The following is a 17,500-nucleotide window of genomic DNA, read 5'->3' as shown; positions in this document are numbered from 1 at the left end:
CTCTTAATACGTTTTAGGCAATTATCTTTTTTATTTAAACTTTATTTACAGAAAAACATCCAAAAACATCATCCACCGACATGGACAAATTGACAACATTTAACAGTAAATCACATGGACATCCTGACTGGGTGCTAGGTTTTTTAAGTCCCTGAACTTAGACAACACAAATGTTCAACATATTTTTTATATGACATATTTCAATCCTAAAAAACACACTCTGAAGGTGTAGAAATAGTTGACTGAAGACATCACATACAGTAGGTAAGGTAACAAAACGATGTGTCTTACAGTAGAAGTTGGACAGAACAAAGTAAGCAAATGTACGATGCAAGTTAATTGTATAGAACAGTTCATGATATTCATGAAGTAACATTTCACTAAACACTGACAAGCATACAATATACTTAATGACAGTTCAATAGCCTGATAAAATATGACACAGCATCTCAGAGGAAACGCTCTCTCCATCCATCCTGTAGATCGTTAAAGCGTAAACCCCAGCCTCAATCAACTTTATATTGGGATGCAACACTTGCAATCCCTGCAGTCATACACAGCATTTGTGGGAAGGGTTACAGAGCATGTAAAACTAGGATGCAAAACTGGAAGACATATGAGCTATCACAAAAGGTATACACTGATGATACTTTGTCACTCTGGCCCTACAAATGCATACTGACCCTGAGAGGCACTTGATGAATGCCTGTCTGTAGAGTCAGCTGGATTCCTGGAGACCATACAGAGGTGAAGGTTAAAGAAGGTTCTCTTCCAGGTTCTCATGAGTTCTCCTCCACCGTCAGTTCCTGCAGCTGCTCCTCAACAGAACCCAGCTGGTTGTCCTCGTCGGCCCGTTCCTGCACCTCTGGATCCTGGTTCTGGGCTTCGGGTTCCGTCTCGAGTTCCTCACGTACGTTCTCCAGGTTCTCCGAGCTTTCGAAGCATCCGGAGTCCCGAGGCATGTCACTCTTCTCCACAGGCCGGTCCTCCTCTACATCGGACTCATCATCCGCTGGACGAGACAAAAGTCCAGAGATGTAACCAGAACAGCTCAGAACGTGTCATGTTTTAATGCCACATTCTGCTTTATATACACTTGAGCATCTCCTCTCATTGTCTATCCTTCACAGTCCAAATGTTACAGTTCAATACACAGTGGAAAACCCCCAATGTAATTGGATTACAAGCACATTGGATTCTTATAGGGCATTAAGATTGCATGCAGACAGCATATCACACTATCATATCAGTGCCTTCGTTGGCGGAGTGATCAGTAGTAGCATGATTAACATGAACATAGCCTGAGCTAAGACGTCAGATGTCCTGACAGACGTGGTCAGGCACAGGACACATCTACAGGACAGGTGTTTCAATGAGGCCTAATGATGTAGCTGCAGGAAGGGAATGAGCGCTCTCATATCAAAGCACCTCTGAGGGGAAATTGGATTTTCAATAGGGCCAGTGGGCTTAATGAAGATGTGAGGAACCTTGTGCAATGATGCCACATAACATGAATCTAATGAGGCAGCTTCCTGCAGAGGAAGGCAAACTGGTGATGCATTAGTAAAACTAAGTGCTTCATAAATAATACTCATGTCTTCCTTTTGAGGAGGTGAAATAAGAATGTTGGTGAGCATGTGTACGACTTCACATCACAGTCCATGACGACAGGACTGTACAACACAACGTGACACGGCTGTGTGTGTGGGAGGGGGAGGGGGAGGACCTACAGTCTCTCAGCAGCTCGGTGGCCGTCAGGATCTTGGTGCGCTGCTCGGGGTCGGTGATGTTGAGCTCGTTCAGGTGAGACTCCTTCAAACCCCCAAAGTCCTCCAGGCTCTGGAAGCCGTGCATGGACAGCAGAGAGCTCAGCTCCTGGAAACACAGAGGGATGTCACGTCACCACCATGTCATCTGAACCATTATCCCTTTCTGATTCTTGTTACGCCCCCTGGTGGTATGGTGCAGATCGGCTGAACTAAAGTGATAGCTCGGGTACTTGTTTTAGTCAATTAACACGTGTGTTGGTGTGTTTAAGATGATCGTCAGACGCTGACAGACTTACCGTCAGGCCTATCCTCTCCAGAACTTCCTCCAGGGTCTTGGGCTTGGTCTTGGTCCGCTGGGTCTTGCTGTGGCAGCGTTTCCTAATGGGCGGGCTGGTCTCAGTGGGGAGGATGTTAACATAGATGAACTTGAATGAACCCATTTTGTTGTTGAGCTTCCCTGTCCAGGTGCCCACCGGGGGCTTCTCAATAATCTGGATGATGTCTCCTTTCTGCAGGGAAGAAAGCAGCAAACATGACCCAATTCCTGGTTTGTTCCGTGACATGGGTCTGTGTCCAGCACAGCAGCTCTGTGTACAATAATTCTATAGCTCGATGACAAATGGAGTATTGGCACCATAATTGGGTTAGATTGCCTTTCATGGTGTCATTCTGTGGTCTGTGAATAACTGGCCTTGTGGATTCAGAGTGACTGTGGAACTGTTCCATCATCTCCCATCTTCTAACCAGCTCCCCAGGGAGGGCGAAGAGCATGGCCAGTCAAACCTACTCTAATCAGGAACCTAGAACAGGGCCACAGCCATTTGAAATACTCACTTGGAGCTTGAGGGACTCAATGTCGTAGGGGCTGGGGGTGAAGTCTGTGTGGACCAGGGCGCGACCACAGAAGGGTCCTGTGTAGGCACTGCCAGCTTCCTCCAGTCTCATGCTGTCTCTCTGGCTGTAGCCACTGTCCAGGCTCTTGCGATCCCCACCTGCTGCACAGCAGGGAAGGATTCACACTCAGACACTCACAACCTATAGGAGAAGGTCATATTGTGCCTGATGTGTTTAGCTGTATATAGACTTTCATGTTATAAATCCCCATACCCCTATAAAAGTAGACACCCTTTAAGTCCTACAACAATAGACACCCCATAACCCAGATGAGACTAGATGCCCTTTTCCGTAAACCCTATAAAAACAGGCACCATTAAACCCCTGTAAGAAAAGACACCCTTTGACCACTATAAGAATAGATGCCCTTTCACAAAAATCCTGATTTCCCAGTGTGCTGTATCATGGGGTTTCTGTGACATGTGTGGAGGTTTAGCTTACAGCCAGACAGCTGTTGAGAGACTGGGCTGGATGTGGTGTCTTCTGAGCCGGTGGAACACACTGATGTCCGTTGACCTGGGATCAGGCCTGGGAGCCAGTCAGTGATGGGGGACCCAGAGCCCTCATCTCCACTCTCCCCCTGGAAGAACAAGAGGACAACAGTGTAGTTCAACAATGTGCTGGTGACACTCAGACACAAGCCTTTGTTCCAACATGCTCTATATATATGTCCACCAGGGAGAGACATTTTCAATCCTATGTCACCTTGTTTTTGTGTTTGAAGAGGCAGAACAGAAACAGCAGTGTTCATGCTCGAGCGTTCAAGATCATATTGAGAATGAATCCCTATTTAACCTTTACAGTACATAATTGTGTCTATTTTAGCACGAGTTATAGTAATGAAAATGTATATTTTGTATAACTATAAAAGTGGGAACTCACCCCCTCCTCAGCAAGAGCCTTCTGAACCATCTTGGATGTTTTGCGGGTCATGGTGCGTGATACCATGTTACGCCACTTCTTCCCAAGCTTCATGCCATTTTTCGCATGATCCTCCCCTTGTGCATTCTCTTCCACCTGCAGGGATGGGATTGGGAACCAGTCATTACAAAGCTGTCAGTGGGCCCATGTTCATCAGCCTAACAATGAAGAGACGGATGAAAGCTGTTGTCGTTGTTGCCAGGAAGTGATCACATCCTGTAATTGTGTTTAGACTTACTGAAAAACCCAGTACAGTTAATTACATGATGTACCTCATACTCGAATATGCACTCTCTCACACACACGCACACACACACACACACACGCATACACACACACACACACACACACACACACACACACACACACACACACACACACACACACACACACACACACACACACACACACCCTCACGCACACACATAGTAGAGAGGAATACAGCAGTGCTTGGTTTAGACACCTCCACCAGCCTTACCACAGTGACTCATACAGGCTCCTCCCTGAACAAAGACTGTTGTTGTGTAATGAGCAACCTTCACCATTGCATCATGTGCACAATGGATCCTACTACTGCACTTGTTGACCCTATGTGTCTCTAACACTAGCTAACACAGATGAATAAGAAACACACACACATGAAAGACACACATGAAAGACACACTTACAAAAGTGAGACTCCACTGGAGCACCGCGTGGGCAGTTAACACGACCAGAGGGCACAGAATGGGAATGGAGTCATGAGGACTGATGTGCGTGTGAGGGGAAGCATCCTGTCTGCAGGAGCAGAGGTTCTCTGCCTGACTAACTTTCACCATGGAGGACATCCTTCCTGGGTACACTAAGTGTCAATGTGGTTAACATTGCAACTCTCAACTTCGTCCTCTGACAACTTTTTTTTTGTAACTCCTTGTCTCTTGGCTTCCACGCAGTCTGTATGTAAACTACTGTAAAGAAGCCATTGCATTTCCAATTGTAATTACAGTAGATGACATACCGTGAGAACCCGAGGAAGTGAGGGAATTAGCTACTGTTAAACTCAGTTGTTATTTTGGTCATTTTTGGGAAGCAGAACCTGAATACTTCTTGTATATCTAAAGCTGTGGCTTAGCATGCTGTGGGGATTGTGGATGAAGATGAAACTCATTTAACTAGTACACAAAACTATGAGTGAGTGCACGTGTGTGCATGTGTGCATATGTGCATCAGGGGCACGTGTGTGAGACTGGTGACAAACATACGGTCTCCTTTAAGGTGCACTCGCTGTCAGTCACTGTAGGAGAGGAGGGCTTGGGCTTCATGAAGTCCTTGAAGCTGCTGGATCTCTGCAGTGTGAGCTGGGGACACAGACAAGAACATGGAATACAACACCTGCCGTATGGAACTGCTAACCCCAGTCTCCAAAGTCATAGCGTTGTGAAAAACCAGCATGTACCAGATACCAGCATATACCAGCAGATATAATCGTGTTATATGTTGATCATACAGTATAATAAAGAGGTGTTGTATAAGACACAGCACGGTCATAGATTTAAATTTGAGGAAAAGGAAATGATTGTTCACAGCTGAGGGGAAGCTAAAGCTAGTGTTTGTCAAGGTTGGTAGACCATGACCGTCTAGCAGTGATGCAAATGTATTTTCTAATAAGTACTCAAACACTCGACCTGTGCCTTTTGAAAATCATCATTGCATTGAACCCCCCCCCCCCCCCTCCAAGGTTTAAACTTGTAATGGTAATGCTTTTACTGTTGTTTGACGTTCTTACTTTCAGAAAACCAATAACCTGCTTTTTCAGTCTGACTATCAATGAAGGCTCATAAGATAAACCTTTATCAAGACTTAGTTATTGTGCCGTGTTGAGTGATGAGTTATAAAACATGATCAATATTTACAGAGCTAAATGAGACAGCTCCTAATGTGGCAGCACAGATGGCAGCTGTTAGTAAAGGTCCCCACAGTCCCTTTCCTGGAGCAGACATCCAGAGAGAGGACAGAGGATGAGGGGTTCATAGCTAGAGAATGAAATGTGACGCATCTAACAAGTCTCAACTATTCATGATTACTGCTATCAAATATATGTAGCATGTAGAACTTGATTATGCTAAATCAAATTAGTCATTTGTCCTCTGCAATTAGTTTTATTTTGAGCTGATCCTGGCCACTAAGAAAATGACAGAATCAAATGTATGCATTACAAAAGCCACTTGTAATTATTAATTCCAGTTCTCTCACATACACAGTGCATCCATTATTTTCCGTCAGCTTTTAGACCTACTTTACAGTCAGTTCTTATCACAACCCAGCCTTCTTGATTCTTGTTAAAACCACAGGAAGTAGACATGTTGGGCAACGGTTGCCAGCCAATCATTGCAGACAGACAGATAGCCTTGATGTCTGATGATGTTAAGTAGACTCCAGCAATCTTTGCTGAAGATGTTTGCTTTATGCTTATAAAACCACCTACAGCAGCTGTCAGAGCTGAGTGATTTGGCATGGGAGCAGGATTTAAACACATGCATACATCTACATGCATGAGTAAGGATCTCACAACTCAATCAAACCTAGCTGCAAAGCTTCTGACTGATTTTTTCAAGTCATTATTCTTACTGTTCTCTATAAACTGTTCTCTCTGTGCCCATTATCCTGAATGGCACCTAACAGAACAATTCAAAGTTACTTCAATACTATTCAATCAACATTTTTTTATAGAACACTTTTATGAACAACCATGGTTGACCAAAGTGCTGTACAGGAGGTGAAGTAATTGCCCAAAAATAAAGCATGACATTTTCCTCCTGTGTGAGCTGATAAGCATTACCGTGGTGCGGGTGATGGGTGGGTGAGAGAGCGAAGGTAATGAGATGTGTGTTGCAGCCAGGACTAGACCACAGAAGATGAGTCGAGGATGGAAAAGCAGGGAACTAGTGTGAGGCGTAGGAGTGAAGCAGCCAGCTAGCACAGCCAGAGAAGCCACAGACCCTGGTCTGACTCAAACTGAACCCAAACTGCCACAAACACAGTGCCGACCTACTGAAGAAGAACTTAGAGAACTTGTCTAAAGAGTTCTAAAAGCTCTCTTCTGATATTCTGGTGTTGCTATGTCTTCTGTCTCTTGGTAACCATAAATAGGAGTGCACATTTGCTTGGTTTCAGGTTCACTGTGGTTTTAGATCACCACAAATGCTTTGTACATCCTGTCACACAAAGATGTGCTTTGACAGGGTGTTCTTTGACTTTTTCTACTTGCATCAGAGGTTGACTAACTTATTGTAATAGTCATGATGTATGTAATAGTTATGATGGCTCTTCTAAGTCCATCATACATTTTATTTGATAAAATTTGACAAAATTGGCATGCCCTCAGTAAAAGTCCTACTGTCACCTCACCAAATGATGGTCTACGCAAACCTCACCTTCTTCTTCTGAACCTGCCCCTGCTCCTTCTCCTTCTCTTTCTCTGAGGCGTTGGAAGGTTTCCGCCGCAGCATGCTGCTTAGTGGACCTGGGATCTTCACAAATCTGAACCGGCCAGGCACTGAAGTAGACAACGCAGCCTCCTGCCACTTTGCTGTCACAGTTAGAGCCCTCAGACAAAACACAAGGAGAAGAAACTCACTTCCTGTGCAGTAGAGTGCAACGCAAAGACTGGGAGGAAGTCACATGATCACACAGGAACTACAGAAGTTCACTTTTTTTGTGTGTTTTGGTTGACTGTGCTGGATATCCGTAACTGGAATTGTACATTTAACACAAGTTAAACCTGACAATGTATTGTCTCAAAATGTGCGTTCAAAAACTCAACTAGAGGGCAGAAATAGTATGTGGGGGTATAAACTATAAAAGTAGTGTAAAATAGTATGTGTGGGTATAACATTTTTCATATTTTTTGATGCAGAACAAAAGGCAGAACATGACATGCTGTGTTTACTTCTTGCATAACAACAGCAAAGACAGCTGTAGCAAGTGTGTTTGTGAGTCATCGCTCTTTCTAAACCAATTCTTCCTCTTTATTTGACCCACTATATGGAGGTTTGGACTGGGCACACATCTTGGTGCTGGCCATTTCAAACATCTGGGCTATCCTACACAGTCACACCTTCCAGTCTACCACTCTTCCTCTGAAGCATGACTATGCCACTGTCTGCTCTGAGGGTAGAGAGGACTAACGTTCTGTCAGGTAGGGTGATTATGATTCTGGCCATAAATTACCCAGAAGGCCTGAATGGGTGGAATGTTTAAATTCAGTTTTTTTCTTTATTGTATTTTATGCAGTCACTCACAGATGCTTTCCCAGAACGTCCTGGAAGTGAAAGAGATGAGATGACACCACTGACAACTGTCTCTGGGCAGGTGCAGACACTTGATGCTACAATACACATACACTGGCAGATTTGTTTGCATTTTGAAATTCATAAAGAAACATAATCAAGAACCCAAACTTGAGGGACGGTTCTAGAATATAGGAGGATGCCTTGACATGGCCCCCTGTATAAGTTGCAATGGAAGACTTGTCATTAGACTGACAACACGTCATGCACTTGTGCACATGTGTAGGGAACAGCATGTGTAGTGTGTGTGGGATGGTGTGTGTGTGTATTTTGGAGTGTTGGCATACCACATGATTGAGACATGCCCTACTTTGGTTTCCTCAGTTTATTTTTGTTTTTTTGTTATTTGCAAAATGTTGTGGGTCAGAAATGTACCCGGTACATTGAAAGTACACGATAAACAGAATTAACATACTTTAGAGGCAACAAGTGTGTCAAAGTTTTGTATTTGGTGATTTGTCTGGAACTATCTGGAAGCAGCTCTGCTTTGACAAAAACAATGATGTCAGGGTGATGTATGGGGGTCAGATGGCTGATTGGTTAGGGAGTCGGGCTATTAATCAGAAGGTTGTTGGTTCGATTTCCGGCTGCACCAAATGATGTTGTGTCCTTGGGCAAGGCACCCTACTTGCCTCGGGGATGATGTCCCTGTACTTACTGTAAGTCGCTCTGGATAAGAGTGTCTGCTAATTCAATCAGGAGAGACCTGGGATGAGTGAAGGATGTTTATTACAGGATGATACATGTACTACAGATTTTGGAGCTTCGACCCCATGGGGAATTATAGATCAAAGGGCGCCAGTGGGGGCAGCGGACGACAATGTATAGTCTCAAAATATGTGTTCAAAAACTCTACTAGAGGGCAGAAATAGTAGTGTTCTTAGCGGGGGAGTGAGTACTGTGTGTTAGCGAGTGCAGGGATCGGTCTTGCCTGACGGAACTTGCGCTAACCTTCATATGACAAAAATGTTAATGTCATATGAGGACTCTCATATTGTCATCTTGGTGTTCCTCTTTCTCTATGGTCCTTTCATCACAGATCCTGGAATCGAATTCCCTTTGAGTGTTCTAGGAAATTCTCAGAGCCTTTTTGTACGACACTATCTGTACTACGCCATGGAAACTTCTGCAATGAAAACCAAACAACCAAAGGAGGGAGGGGTGGTTCTGCTTGAATGCAAGGCAGACATCCTAGAAGAAAAAAAACACTTTCACACCTTACTGCAACTAAGCTCTGCGATATCTGTTGCCAGGCAACGGTACATGAGCTGGAATGAGCTCTTCACATGTGGGGCATGCAAGTCTGGAGAGTTTTTCACAAGCCTGATGAGAGGAGAAAACTCATCACACAGTGGTGAGAGGGTGAAGCTCCTCATATATAGGTGAGAGGGTGAAGCACTAAGTGAGACCATAATATGACAAATAACTAAGCTGTAAGAAGGACTGTCTATTGAACAGTGCTCAACATATAACGACCCACAGTATCCATCAGAAATGACAAACATCACAACTTAACATGCATCATGTTCAGGTAGATAGGTAGACGATGATGCTGAATCATCTGTACAGTTAAAATGAGTTAGTTTACCTGTTTGTGTCAAAGTAGTGTCGCAATACTGCATCTTAATTTATAGAAAAACTGTCAATGCCAACCAGGAATAGACAAATAGTCCTCTTTTAATAAATTATTAATCATACTGTACGGTACAGTGGCATTGACCAAAGACAATACATCTTATATGTAGCGCTGAACAACCTAATTCACAACAAATTGGAGACAGAGTGAAGGTCAAATAATGTCAATTTTCACACGAAACCCAAAAAGTCAGGGTGAAAGAAAAAACGTGAATCAAAAGCAAACGATGGTCAGTTACATATCCATATTTCACCCTGAAGCATTCTAGCATGCACTTCCAAACTGGATCAGCACGCGCAGTCCCAGCTCTGCTCGTTGGTGACAGAGAGGGAGAGGACCAGGAGTGTGGTCTTCAGAGAACGTGCTGGAAGAGTGCCGTGGTGAGGGCGGCCAAGGTCAGAGAGAGGGAGGACACAGCAGCTGAGGAGCCAGCTGTCTGGAAGGGCTCAGTGTGCTTCAACAGCCACTCCTTCTCCTGCACCAGACCCTTCCCCTGCAGCTCTGGGACCATCAGCCTGCGGATAGTCTGGTAGTACGTGTCCAGCCACTGGAGCTGTGGGGGGGGCACATTCATCAGGACAGTCAGAGGCAAGGCAAATGCAGTGTTCTGTTTCACACAGTGTGTCTACCGGGAGATGGAATACTGGGTTAGTCATTCTATAGCTTGTTGTTGTTGATTGTAGTTGAAAATCCTCCCTATGCTGCATATCTCTTTAGATAAATGTGTCTGCTTGAATGAATGCATTATTGCATGTTGACCTAGATCTACTTTTAGTAGCAGTATGACACTGTTGATGTTTATAAATGACCTCATAATGCTGTACACTTTCGGTATACCATATTTCACCATAATACATTTTTCCATTTCAAAGTCAGTGGACATTGTGAAAGTAGCTGCTGTGGTTGTGAAACCACCACAAATATAAAAAATCAAATATCACAGCTGAATTTCACGTGGTTTGAACAGAGTTTAGATGCACAGAGATGCTGAACTGTGTGGCTGAGAAAAGGTTTTTTTAGGAGGAAACAACCAACACTTATCTGAAAGAAACATCAGCCACGTTTGTCTTTGCCGTCATCACTAGCATACATAACAGGAACACCTACTCTATGGGAGTCTTCTACTAGCGCAGTCAAATGGGACATTTCAACGTCTTCAAAGAAATCAAACAACTCTTTCGCTACCATATGGCGCCAAGTGATTCCTGTTTCAACTTGTCTTTATTTAGTCTTTGTCTCATTGTCATTATGTTTTTCTTGCTGACATGGTAATTACTGTTTTACTATGGCGCTGTCATGAGGAACTTCGTGGAGTGAGTTGGTGTTGAGTTACCTGCTGTGGACTCAGAAGTGAGGTGTCAATCAGTTTCCTGTCGTAGGGGACCAGGGACACGGTGTCAAAGGTCAGGTAGTTGTTCCCATACTAGAGAGCCAAACGCAGGCAGAGAACCACACACCATTACATTACAAAAACTGCACGTACAATCACAGGTGAACAGTGTGAGTTATTTCTCATTCACTGTATTTGAGTCTGCAGGCAGTACTCCACCTTGGTGGTGGCAGGAACAACCACAGCAACGTCTTCTATACGGATCCCAAAGTCATCCTCTTTGTAATACCCTGGCTCTGAGACGAAAAGGAAAGGCTCATTGACAACAAAGTCATTTATTTTCTATTTTGCGCTCAGATAAATAAAAAAATGTCAAGCCAGGCAGTCAAGGTTTGGCTCGGATGAAAGCCTTACCTATGGAGGTGAACATGCCTTCCTGGAATGGGATGTTATTGGTCTGAAAACCAACAGGCCCTGGGAGACAAAGGGGCAGAGGATCATTGCACATTTTGAGTAAGCATTGTGGACAGACAACTTCAGATTGTGAAGGAATTGACTTATAAGTCATATCATTTTATTTATACTGATAGTATGAGTGCACGTGAAGTGGTCGTACACTCATGGACGCCGAAGTAGTTCCCCACACCGTGACCTGTCCCATGGCCGTAGTTCAGGCCCACTTCCCACAATGCCCGGCGGCCCAGCATCTCTATGTTTACCCCTGTTGATAAGCAGAAAGCCACATTAGAGGAGCTGCATATTGTACACCCTTTCCTGTTTAAATCTAACTCTAAAAATCTAATGAGAAGCAGGCTGAGAAGGTGCTGCCTGAGGAGGTGCTGCGTGATAAATCAGTGGAAACACAGCGCTCTCTAGTGACTTGATTGAGCATCACTATGACAAATGATTTGAGCGAATGCTCGATGCTGTCCACAGACCTCTTGTTCCTGATGGGAAGATGGTACGCGATATCTCAATATTCCCCATAAGCACTCGTGTAAAGGCCTCCTTTAACAGTGCAAGACATTGAGAATGTTAGATTTGTGAAAAGGCATTTGAAATTGAAATGAGAAAAATTTCCTTGCACATGTACCCTCTGCATGTCTGTGGGCGTCCCCCAGTGCACTGTTCTTGTGATGTCAGTGGTTCCGTCCCTACAAATACAAGCAAGATTCATTGACAGTTTGTCAAACAGTGAGTTTGTGCGGTAGACGCCCTACAGGCTGGAATATTACTCACAGATACTGGCCACCTGAGTCCACCAGATACATCTCATCTACAATCAGCTTTCTGCTGGTTTCATGAGATGGGCTGCAATAAAAAAACAAATAAAATCATAACGTATAATAAACATTTGGAAGATATTGTCATCATGATAACGGCTCTCATGTTGGTCTTGACATTGGGAGGGATATTGGCAGGTGGATTACTGGCAGGTGCAGACCCACCTATAATGAGCCAGAGCAGCGTTGGGTCCACTGGCAGAGATGGTCTCAAAGCTGGGGCCTCTGCTGTCCATCTGCTCACTGTGAAGCACCAACCACACAGCAAGGCATGAGGCTTCACACATGTTGTTTGAATGTGTGTGTGTGTGTGCTGAATGTTATGTGTTAGGAGTCTGCTATGTGCTGTGTGTGGCCCAGGGTACGTGCGTGTGTGAAAGCCCTTCACCTTCGACGCTCGTTCACGTAGTGTGCAGCGGTCAGCTCGGTCTCCCTGCCCAGTGGAACGCTCTCCTCCAGCCACATCAGGAGCTGGATGACCGCCACAGCATCTCTCACCTACGGAGAGCCACACAGGACACAATGAGCCCACAGTGCTATCACACAGTGTCAATATTGTTGTATAACGAACAACATCAACCCATGAGACACATGGACTATGGCTCATAAATATGCCAATACGGAATGGAAGGGGAGCTGATGAGGGCTGATAAGACGGTGGAACAGAGCTCTCAGACAGGGCTGTGGAGCCTCTGGGGCCTCTGTGGGGAGTTTTATGGCTCAATAAGAGAGGGAAACCACTGATGAGTCTATAAAGAGAAACTGAGTATTGTTCCCAGATAAAACCCCTTGTGTGAGCGTGCATGCGCGTGTGTGTGACGCAGCAGAGCGAATCATCCTACATGAGCGTCTCTCAGGTTCTGTTCCTCTGTTTCGTCCTTCACGGCTTTCGTGGTCAACACTGGGGAGTAGGCACTGGTCAGCAACTTATCCTGAGACAGGACGAACGAGAGAACGGGGGATTACACACCGCAGGCGCTTCACCTCACCTTCCTCAGCTCGTTTGGAGCCATTGGCCTCACCTGGGGACTGATTAGCTCGAACAGGGCGTAGTTGGTGTACTCAGTTCCAATCCAGACCTTCACTTCAGGACTGCTCACATATTCCCTGAGGTTTTCTCGAACGTTGTCGTAGTCCATCAACTGAACGCAGAGGGTAGAGTTACAGGAGGAGTTCAGGTAGAGCTGCAAGTCCTCGCTCACTCTTTCTGTGTGCACAAAGAGCCTGGGAGAAATAAGGGGGAGGGGGAAAGACAGGAAGGGGCAGAGAGAGCGAGGAAAAGATGAGAAGGAAGAGAAAGAATGCTTTCATATCCTCTGGTCTTAATCAGATCATTTTCTGACAAAATACACACAACATGCAAATTGCTCAGGAAAGAATATAGAATGTTTTCCATCTCACCGGATATCGTCTAAGGTCAGGAGTGTGTAGGAGTAGAAAAAAGGGTTGAAGGGGATGTCATTCCCCCGCAGATTGAAGAGCCCTAAAACACAACAAACACAAGAGGCGTTTGTCAGAATCTACAACTCTGTCTTCCACACTCAAGCCTGGTCTGATTGACCCATGTCAGGAGTGTGTGCCTGGCTTTCGTGACTCTCCATGGGTTCTCTTTATTAGAGGCAGGTAGCTAACAGTGCTGTTATATCTGTATATCTGGTGTCAGTGATGGTTCTGCAGCTTTGGTTCTGCAGCTTTGGTTTCTGACTAACTCTATTTTGTCTTTCTCATCTTTGAATAATTCATCTGGTTACAATGAGTCCAGAAGGGTACCTACTGTTTCATACAATGTCTTTGCAATCTGAGAGAAAGCGAGAGATGAGGGAAGAGTGTTTGAAGGTGGACGGCTGTCTTACAGGCAGACTCATCCAGGGCAGACAGGAGAACAGCTGTGGGCTTGTAAGGATTGTTCCTCATTTGACTCCGTATCTGATCCACTTTCATCTGCCAGGTCCTCTCTGTCACACACACACAGACCCACAGCCACACAGGGTCATAATCATCATATCAGAACCATTGTTTTTATGGTCTTTACATTTCACATTTACTTACTCTCTAATGCATGCCTGGAAAGCTTATCACAGACAGTACTGTCTGTGTGTTAGCTTTCCTTACTGTCCTCATCCGTACTGACATGTGCTGATAAGGAACCATAAACAAGCAATTAAACTTTATATGGTCCCGTTTGGGATTGATGTCCACATGATTCAGTGATTCTGTGGTCCTGTTTGCAGGTATTTATCAGATTAGAGATAAGGAGCCCAAAGTGCACACACACACACGCACACACACACACACACACACACACACACACACACACACACACACACACACACCCACACAGACACACACACACACACATATATAAAACACTGACACACACACACACAGACAGTAATGGTGTTGCCCTCTTGCAAGGCCACACATGTACAAAGAGCAAGCACACACACAAAAACGTGCACACACACCTATGACCCTGTCAGGCAGACGGGTGAGGTTATCTGGAGGAATCTGAGGCCTGTCGCTCCACACCTGGTCCACTAGGTTATCAGGGATGGATGTGAGGATCCGATTGGCTGGATCCAGGTTCGTACTGTAGTCATCATATGTTTCTACGGAGAATGAAAGGAGCCATTAAGATTGCATATAGTAACCCAATAATCAACGTCAAGTGAATGGTGTCTGTGGCTTCCCTGACATCAAATGTCAGGTCAATACTTTCCAATCTACTTAGTTTTAACTTTTCATTGATGTGAGACTGTCAATGCCAGCCAGTGGGTGTGCTCACTGAGGGAGAAGAGAAAGGGGTCGAATCCTACAGCGCCTCCCTGTGCGACCTCCAAAATGAGCCAGTCTGTTAAACTGCTGATGGAAACTGTGGGAGAGAGGCAGAGCAAATAGATGAGGCAGCAGTTTCTGGTTCAACATTGGTGTAGAGTGTGTGTGTGTGTCTGCTCACCATCTTTCTCCAGCTCCCAGTTGCAGTCCAACTGGCGTTCAGCCTGAGTCCAGTAGCGACTGTCCGTCCATAGAACTGCCCTTTTCTGGGTCACCACCACTGTGCCTAAGGAATCACATTCGCTGGGTCATATACTGCTGGATGGATGGTGTTCAATGACTAGTTGAGTGTATTGGACCACAGATGTCCCACTGTAGCATAGCTCACTGTTTACATATTTACACCTGAGAAGTTCTCACTCGCACTCGTTTTTTGACCTCTGTGTGAACGTCCTAAACAAAGCCAAAGAGCTGCAAAGACTACAGCTGCCAGTGTAAAAACTGAAACAGTCTGACTAGCTCTTAAGCTATTAAAATCAAACAGTGTATATTTGTTTCATCTAATGAGCTCAGACAACAGAACAGTTCAAATGGCCCATTCATGGACCAGCCCCTGTGCAGCTCATCAGTCTGGGACAGTCGCCTCCCTGACTCACCAATCAGCACAGGGACGTCTGACGAATGAGACGACTGTGAAGGGAGAGTCAAATCACTCAGATGGGAAGATAGGAGGAGTGGAATGAGATTACATTGACTGCATAATGGAGGGTTGAAGGGGAGAGGATGGGAGCGGAATAACTGAGAGGCTAGGAGGAAAGGAGAAGGGAGGGAGGGAAGCAAGGAGGAAGAGAGGGACTGAGTAGGAGAGGGAGCTGTAGGAGGAGGGGGAGCGAAGAAAGGGGAGTGGGGGAGGTCAGGGAGCGAGGGAGGATGAGAGACCCACCTGAGGACCCGTTGAAGCCAGAGATGTAGGCCATCCTGGCGTCCCGGGGAGCGATGTATTCACTCTGCCCGGACAAACACACCCGGGGTCAGGCATACAGACACATCCACAGCCCACATCCACCCTCTTACAAACACAGACATGAAATCCTTCCACACATTCACATGTGCAACGCACACAGACACACATATTTACTCCTACAGTAACACATGTCTACAGTCCATGCAGGAAACCAGGTGAATGTCATGGTACCAGGTGAGCGTCAGTTCCAGGGATGATGTAGGCGGAGATGTTCAGGGGACGCATGGTTGCCCTCAAGGCCTGCAGTCTCTGGCTGGTGATCACCGCTGTGGGAGGGAGGTACTGCACAGCACAGGAAAGGGGGATGTGAGGCATTCGAACCTGTTTACTCACACATGATCCAGAACAGCCAGCAAGCAGCATATGCACAGTACTATTTAGCTTCCTTTCATAGGAAAAAAAACAGTTTTGTGGCATTACTGTCTTTTTAGTGGCGGAACATTGGCTGAGCTGGAGCAAAGGACATGTGGGTAATCATACCGGTGGGGTTGCGGAGCAGTTCCTCTCAGTCCTCTCCTGTGAGAAACTCTGAGCATGGCTGTTTCCTGACAGGACACAGGCAAGGGGAAATGAACTTTGTGGAACGACATGACCCTGCTGCTACTGTACAGTGAACCGTGTAAGCACATTTCCACAAGATCAAAGTTGAATCCTGTTTCTTTTTGAAAACTCATCTGGCTTCCCCTGACGAGGAGATGTGACTATCATAACACTGAAGGAATCAAAAGAGACAGCATGGATAGATGCCAGCAATGTAACTCTGTCACAGTCCAGCTATTACAGAAGCACAACACAATGGTACTCCCAAAATACAGGAGTTGCTCCTTGTTCAAGACCAGTCTCCTGTATAAATACATGCGATCGCTCAGACATTCCCAGGACACTTCACCAACACATTTTATGCAAATACATTAGATCCCATGAATAAACCAACGGGCATGACAAATACAACAGATGGCCTCCATCTAATGTCTCCTTTGCAGTTAATGAGCCCGGACACCAAAAAGCATGCGCCGTGTGCTTGTTAGCACAGATAGATGAATTCTCTCAGATGAACTTGCTATGGAAGTAAGTTTTACCTTGGAGAGACGCCACCAGAGTCACGAGCAGGAGCCAATCCGAGCCGGCCATTGGGGTGCTACCAGCCTGCCACAAGCAAGTCCACAGGCAGAATGACAGCAAAGCAGGTGCTCCCACGCTGTGTGTATAAGGGGTATGCGCCTTGGAAGTGTGTATCCGTACACACTTTCTCTCTCTCTCTCTCTCTCTCTCTCTCTCTCTCTCTCTCTCTCTCTCTCTCTCTCTCTCTCTCTCTCTCTCTCTCTCTCTCTCTCTCTCTCTCTCTCTCTCTCTCTCTCCCTCCCTCTTCTCTCTCTCCCTCTGTCACACACTATCACCACTCAGCCCAGTGATAAGAATCATGTGCAGTCAGAGGTGGAACTCTGGCTTTGAAGGATCACTCTGCTCCCTGCCATAAAACCCTCTGGCAGCTGCTTGTCCGGCCAGCTGCCCTGGACATGGTCCGCTAGTGGTCCCCAGA

The 17,500-nt window shown here is 45.5% G+C and overlaps 2 protein-coding genes across 6 annotated transcripts; both read right to left on the bottom strand.

Moving 5' to 3' along the window:
- Positions 1–7: 7 nt before the first annotated feature.
- On the bottom strand, positions 8–7,200 carry sash3 (SAM and SH3 domain containing 3). Of its 5 annotated transcripts, none has more exons than XM_047027699.1 (9): positions 6,998–7,200; positions 4,826–4,921; positions 4,253–4,267; positions 3,546–3,680; positions 3,105–3,243; positions 2,604–2,761; positions 2,066–2,278; positions 1,731–1,875; positions 8–1,012 (listed from the first exon to the last, which is right to left on the bottom strand). In XM_047027699.1, the coding sequence occupies exons 1-9, from the start codon at positions 7,070–7,072 to the stop codon at positions 780–782; spliced, it is 1,209 nt and encodes a 402-aa protein (XP_046883655.1). In that variant the 5' UTR covers positions 7,073–7,200; the 3' UTR covers positions 8–779. The 5 variants fall into 5 exon arrangements, with proteins under 5 accessions (XP_046883655.1, XP_046883588.1, XP_046883736.1 ...); XM_047027632.1 differs by having other exon boundaries at positions 2,604–2,764; positions 6,998–7,199; XM_047027780.1 differs by lacking the exon at positions 4,253–4,267 and having other exon boundaries at positions 2,604–2,764; positions 6,998–7,199.
- A 2,369-nt stretch (positions 7,201–9,569) lies between these two features.
- Positions 9,570–17,251, bottom strand: xpnpep2 (X-prolyl aminopeptidase (aminopeptidase P) 2, membrane-bound). The gene is made up of 21 exons (XM_047020802.1): positions 17,040–17,251; positions 16,441–16,505; positions 16,132–16,242; positions 15,880–15,943; positions 15,118–15,222; positions 14,947–15,033; positions 14,627–14,770; positions 14,015–14,116; positions 13,563–13,644; positions 13,184–13,385; positions 13,004–13,093; positions 12,550–12,659; positions 12,327–12,404; positions 12,118–12,189; positions 11,972–12,032; positions 11,817–11,886; positions 11,495–11,599; positions 11,293–11,352; positions 11,098–11,174; positions 10,882–10,971; positions 9,570–10,101 (listed from the first exon to the last, which is right to left on the bottom strand). The coding sequence occupies exons 1-21, from the start codon at positions 17,089–17,091 to the stop codon at positions 9,901–9,903; spliced, it is 2,028 nt and encodes a 675-aa protein (XP_046876758.1). The 5' UTR covers positions 17,092–17,251; the 3' UTR covers positions 9,570–9,900.
- Positions 17,252–17,500: the final 249 nt, after the last annotated feature.

Source organism: Hypomesus transpacificus, chromosome 1, assembly GCF_021917145.1.
Source record: "Hypomesus transpacificus isolate Combined female chromosome 1, fHypTra1, whole genome shotgun sequence".
Classification (NCBI taxonomy): Eukaryota; Metazoa; Chordata; class Actinopteri; order Osmeriformes; family Osmeridae; genus Hypomesus; species Hypomesus transpacificus.
The sequence above is the reverse complement of the archived record's forward strand: the minus strand, read 5'-3'. Positions and strand labels throughout refer to the sequence as shown.

What these genes read in the sequence shown, in the direction of transcription:
- sash3 (XM_047027632.1), bottom strand. Translation starts at nt 7,072, where the DNA reads ATGCTGCGGCGGAAACCTTCCAACGCCTCAGAGAAAGAGAAGGAGAAG. An exon ending in GGCAGGTTCAGAAGAAGAAG is followed by an intron (nt 4,922 to 6,997) that starts GTGAGGTTTGCG and finishes CTGTGTCCCCAG; the next exon opens with CTCACACTGCAGAGATCCAG. An exon ending in CACCGAGCTGCTGAGAGACT is followed by an intron (nt 1,013 to 1,730) that starts GTAGGTCCTCCC and finishes TGTCTCGTCCAG; the next exon opens with CGGATGATGAGTCCGATGTA.
- xpnpep2 (XM_047020802.1), bottom strand. Translation starts at nt 17,091, where the DNA reads ATGGCCGGCTCGGATTGGCTCCTGCTCGTGACTCTGGTGGCGTCTCTC. An exon ending in TCGAGCTAATCAGTCCCCAG is followed by an intron (nt 13,094 to 13,183) that starts GTGAGGCCAATG and finishes GTCCTGTCTCAG; the next exon opens with GATAAGTTGCTGACCAGTGC. An exon ending in CTACTTCGGCGTCCATGAGT is followed by an intron (nt 11,353 to 11,494) that starts GTACGACCACTT and finishes TTTGTCTCCCAG; the next exon opens with GGCCTGTTGGTTTTCAGACC.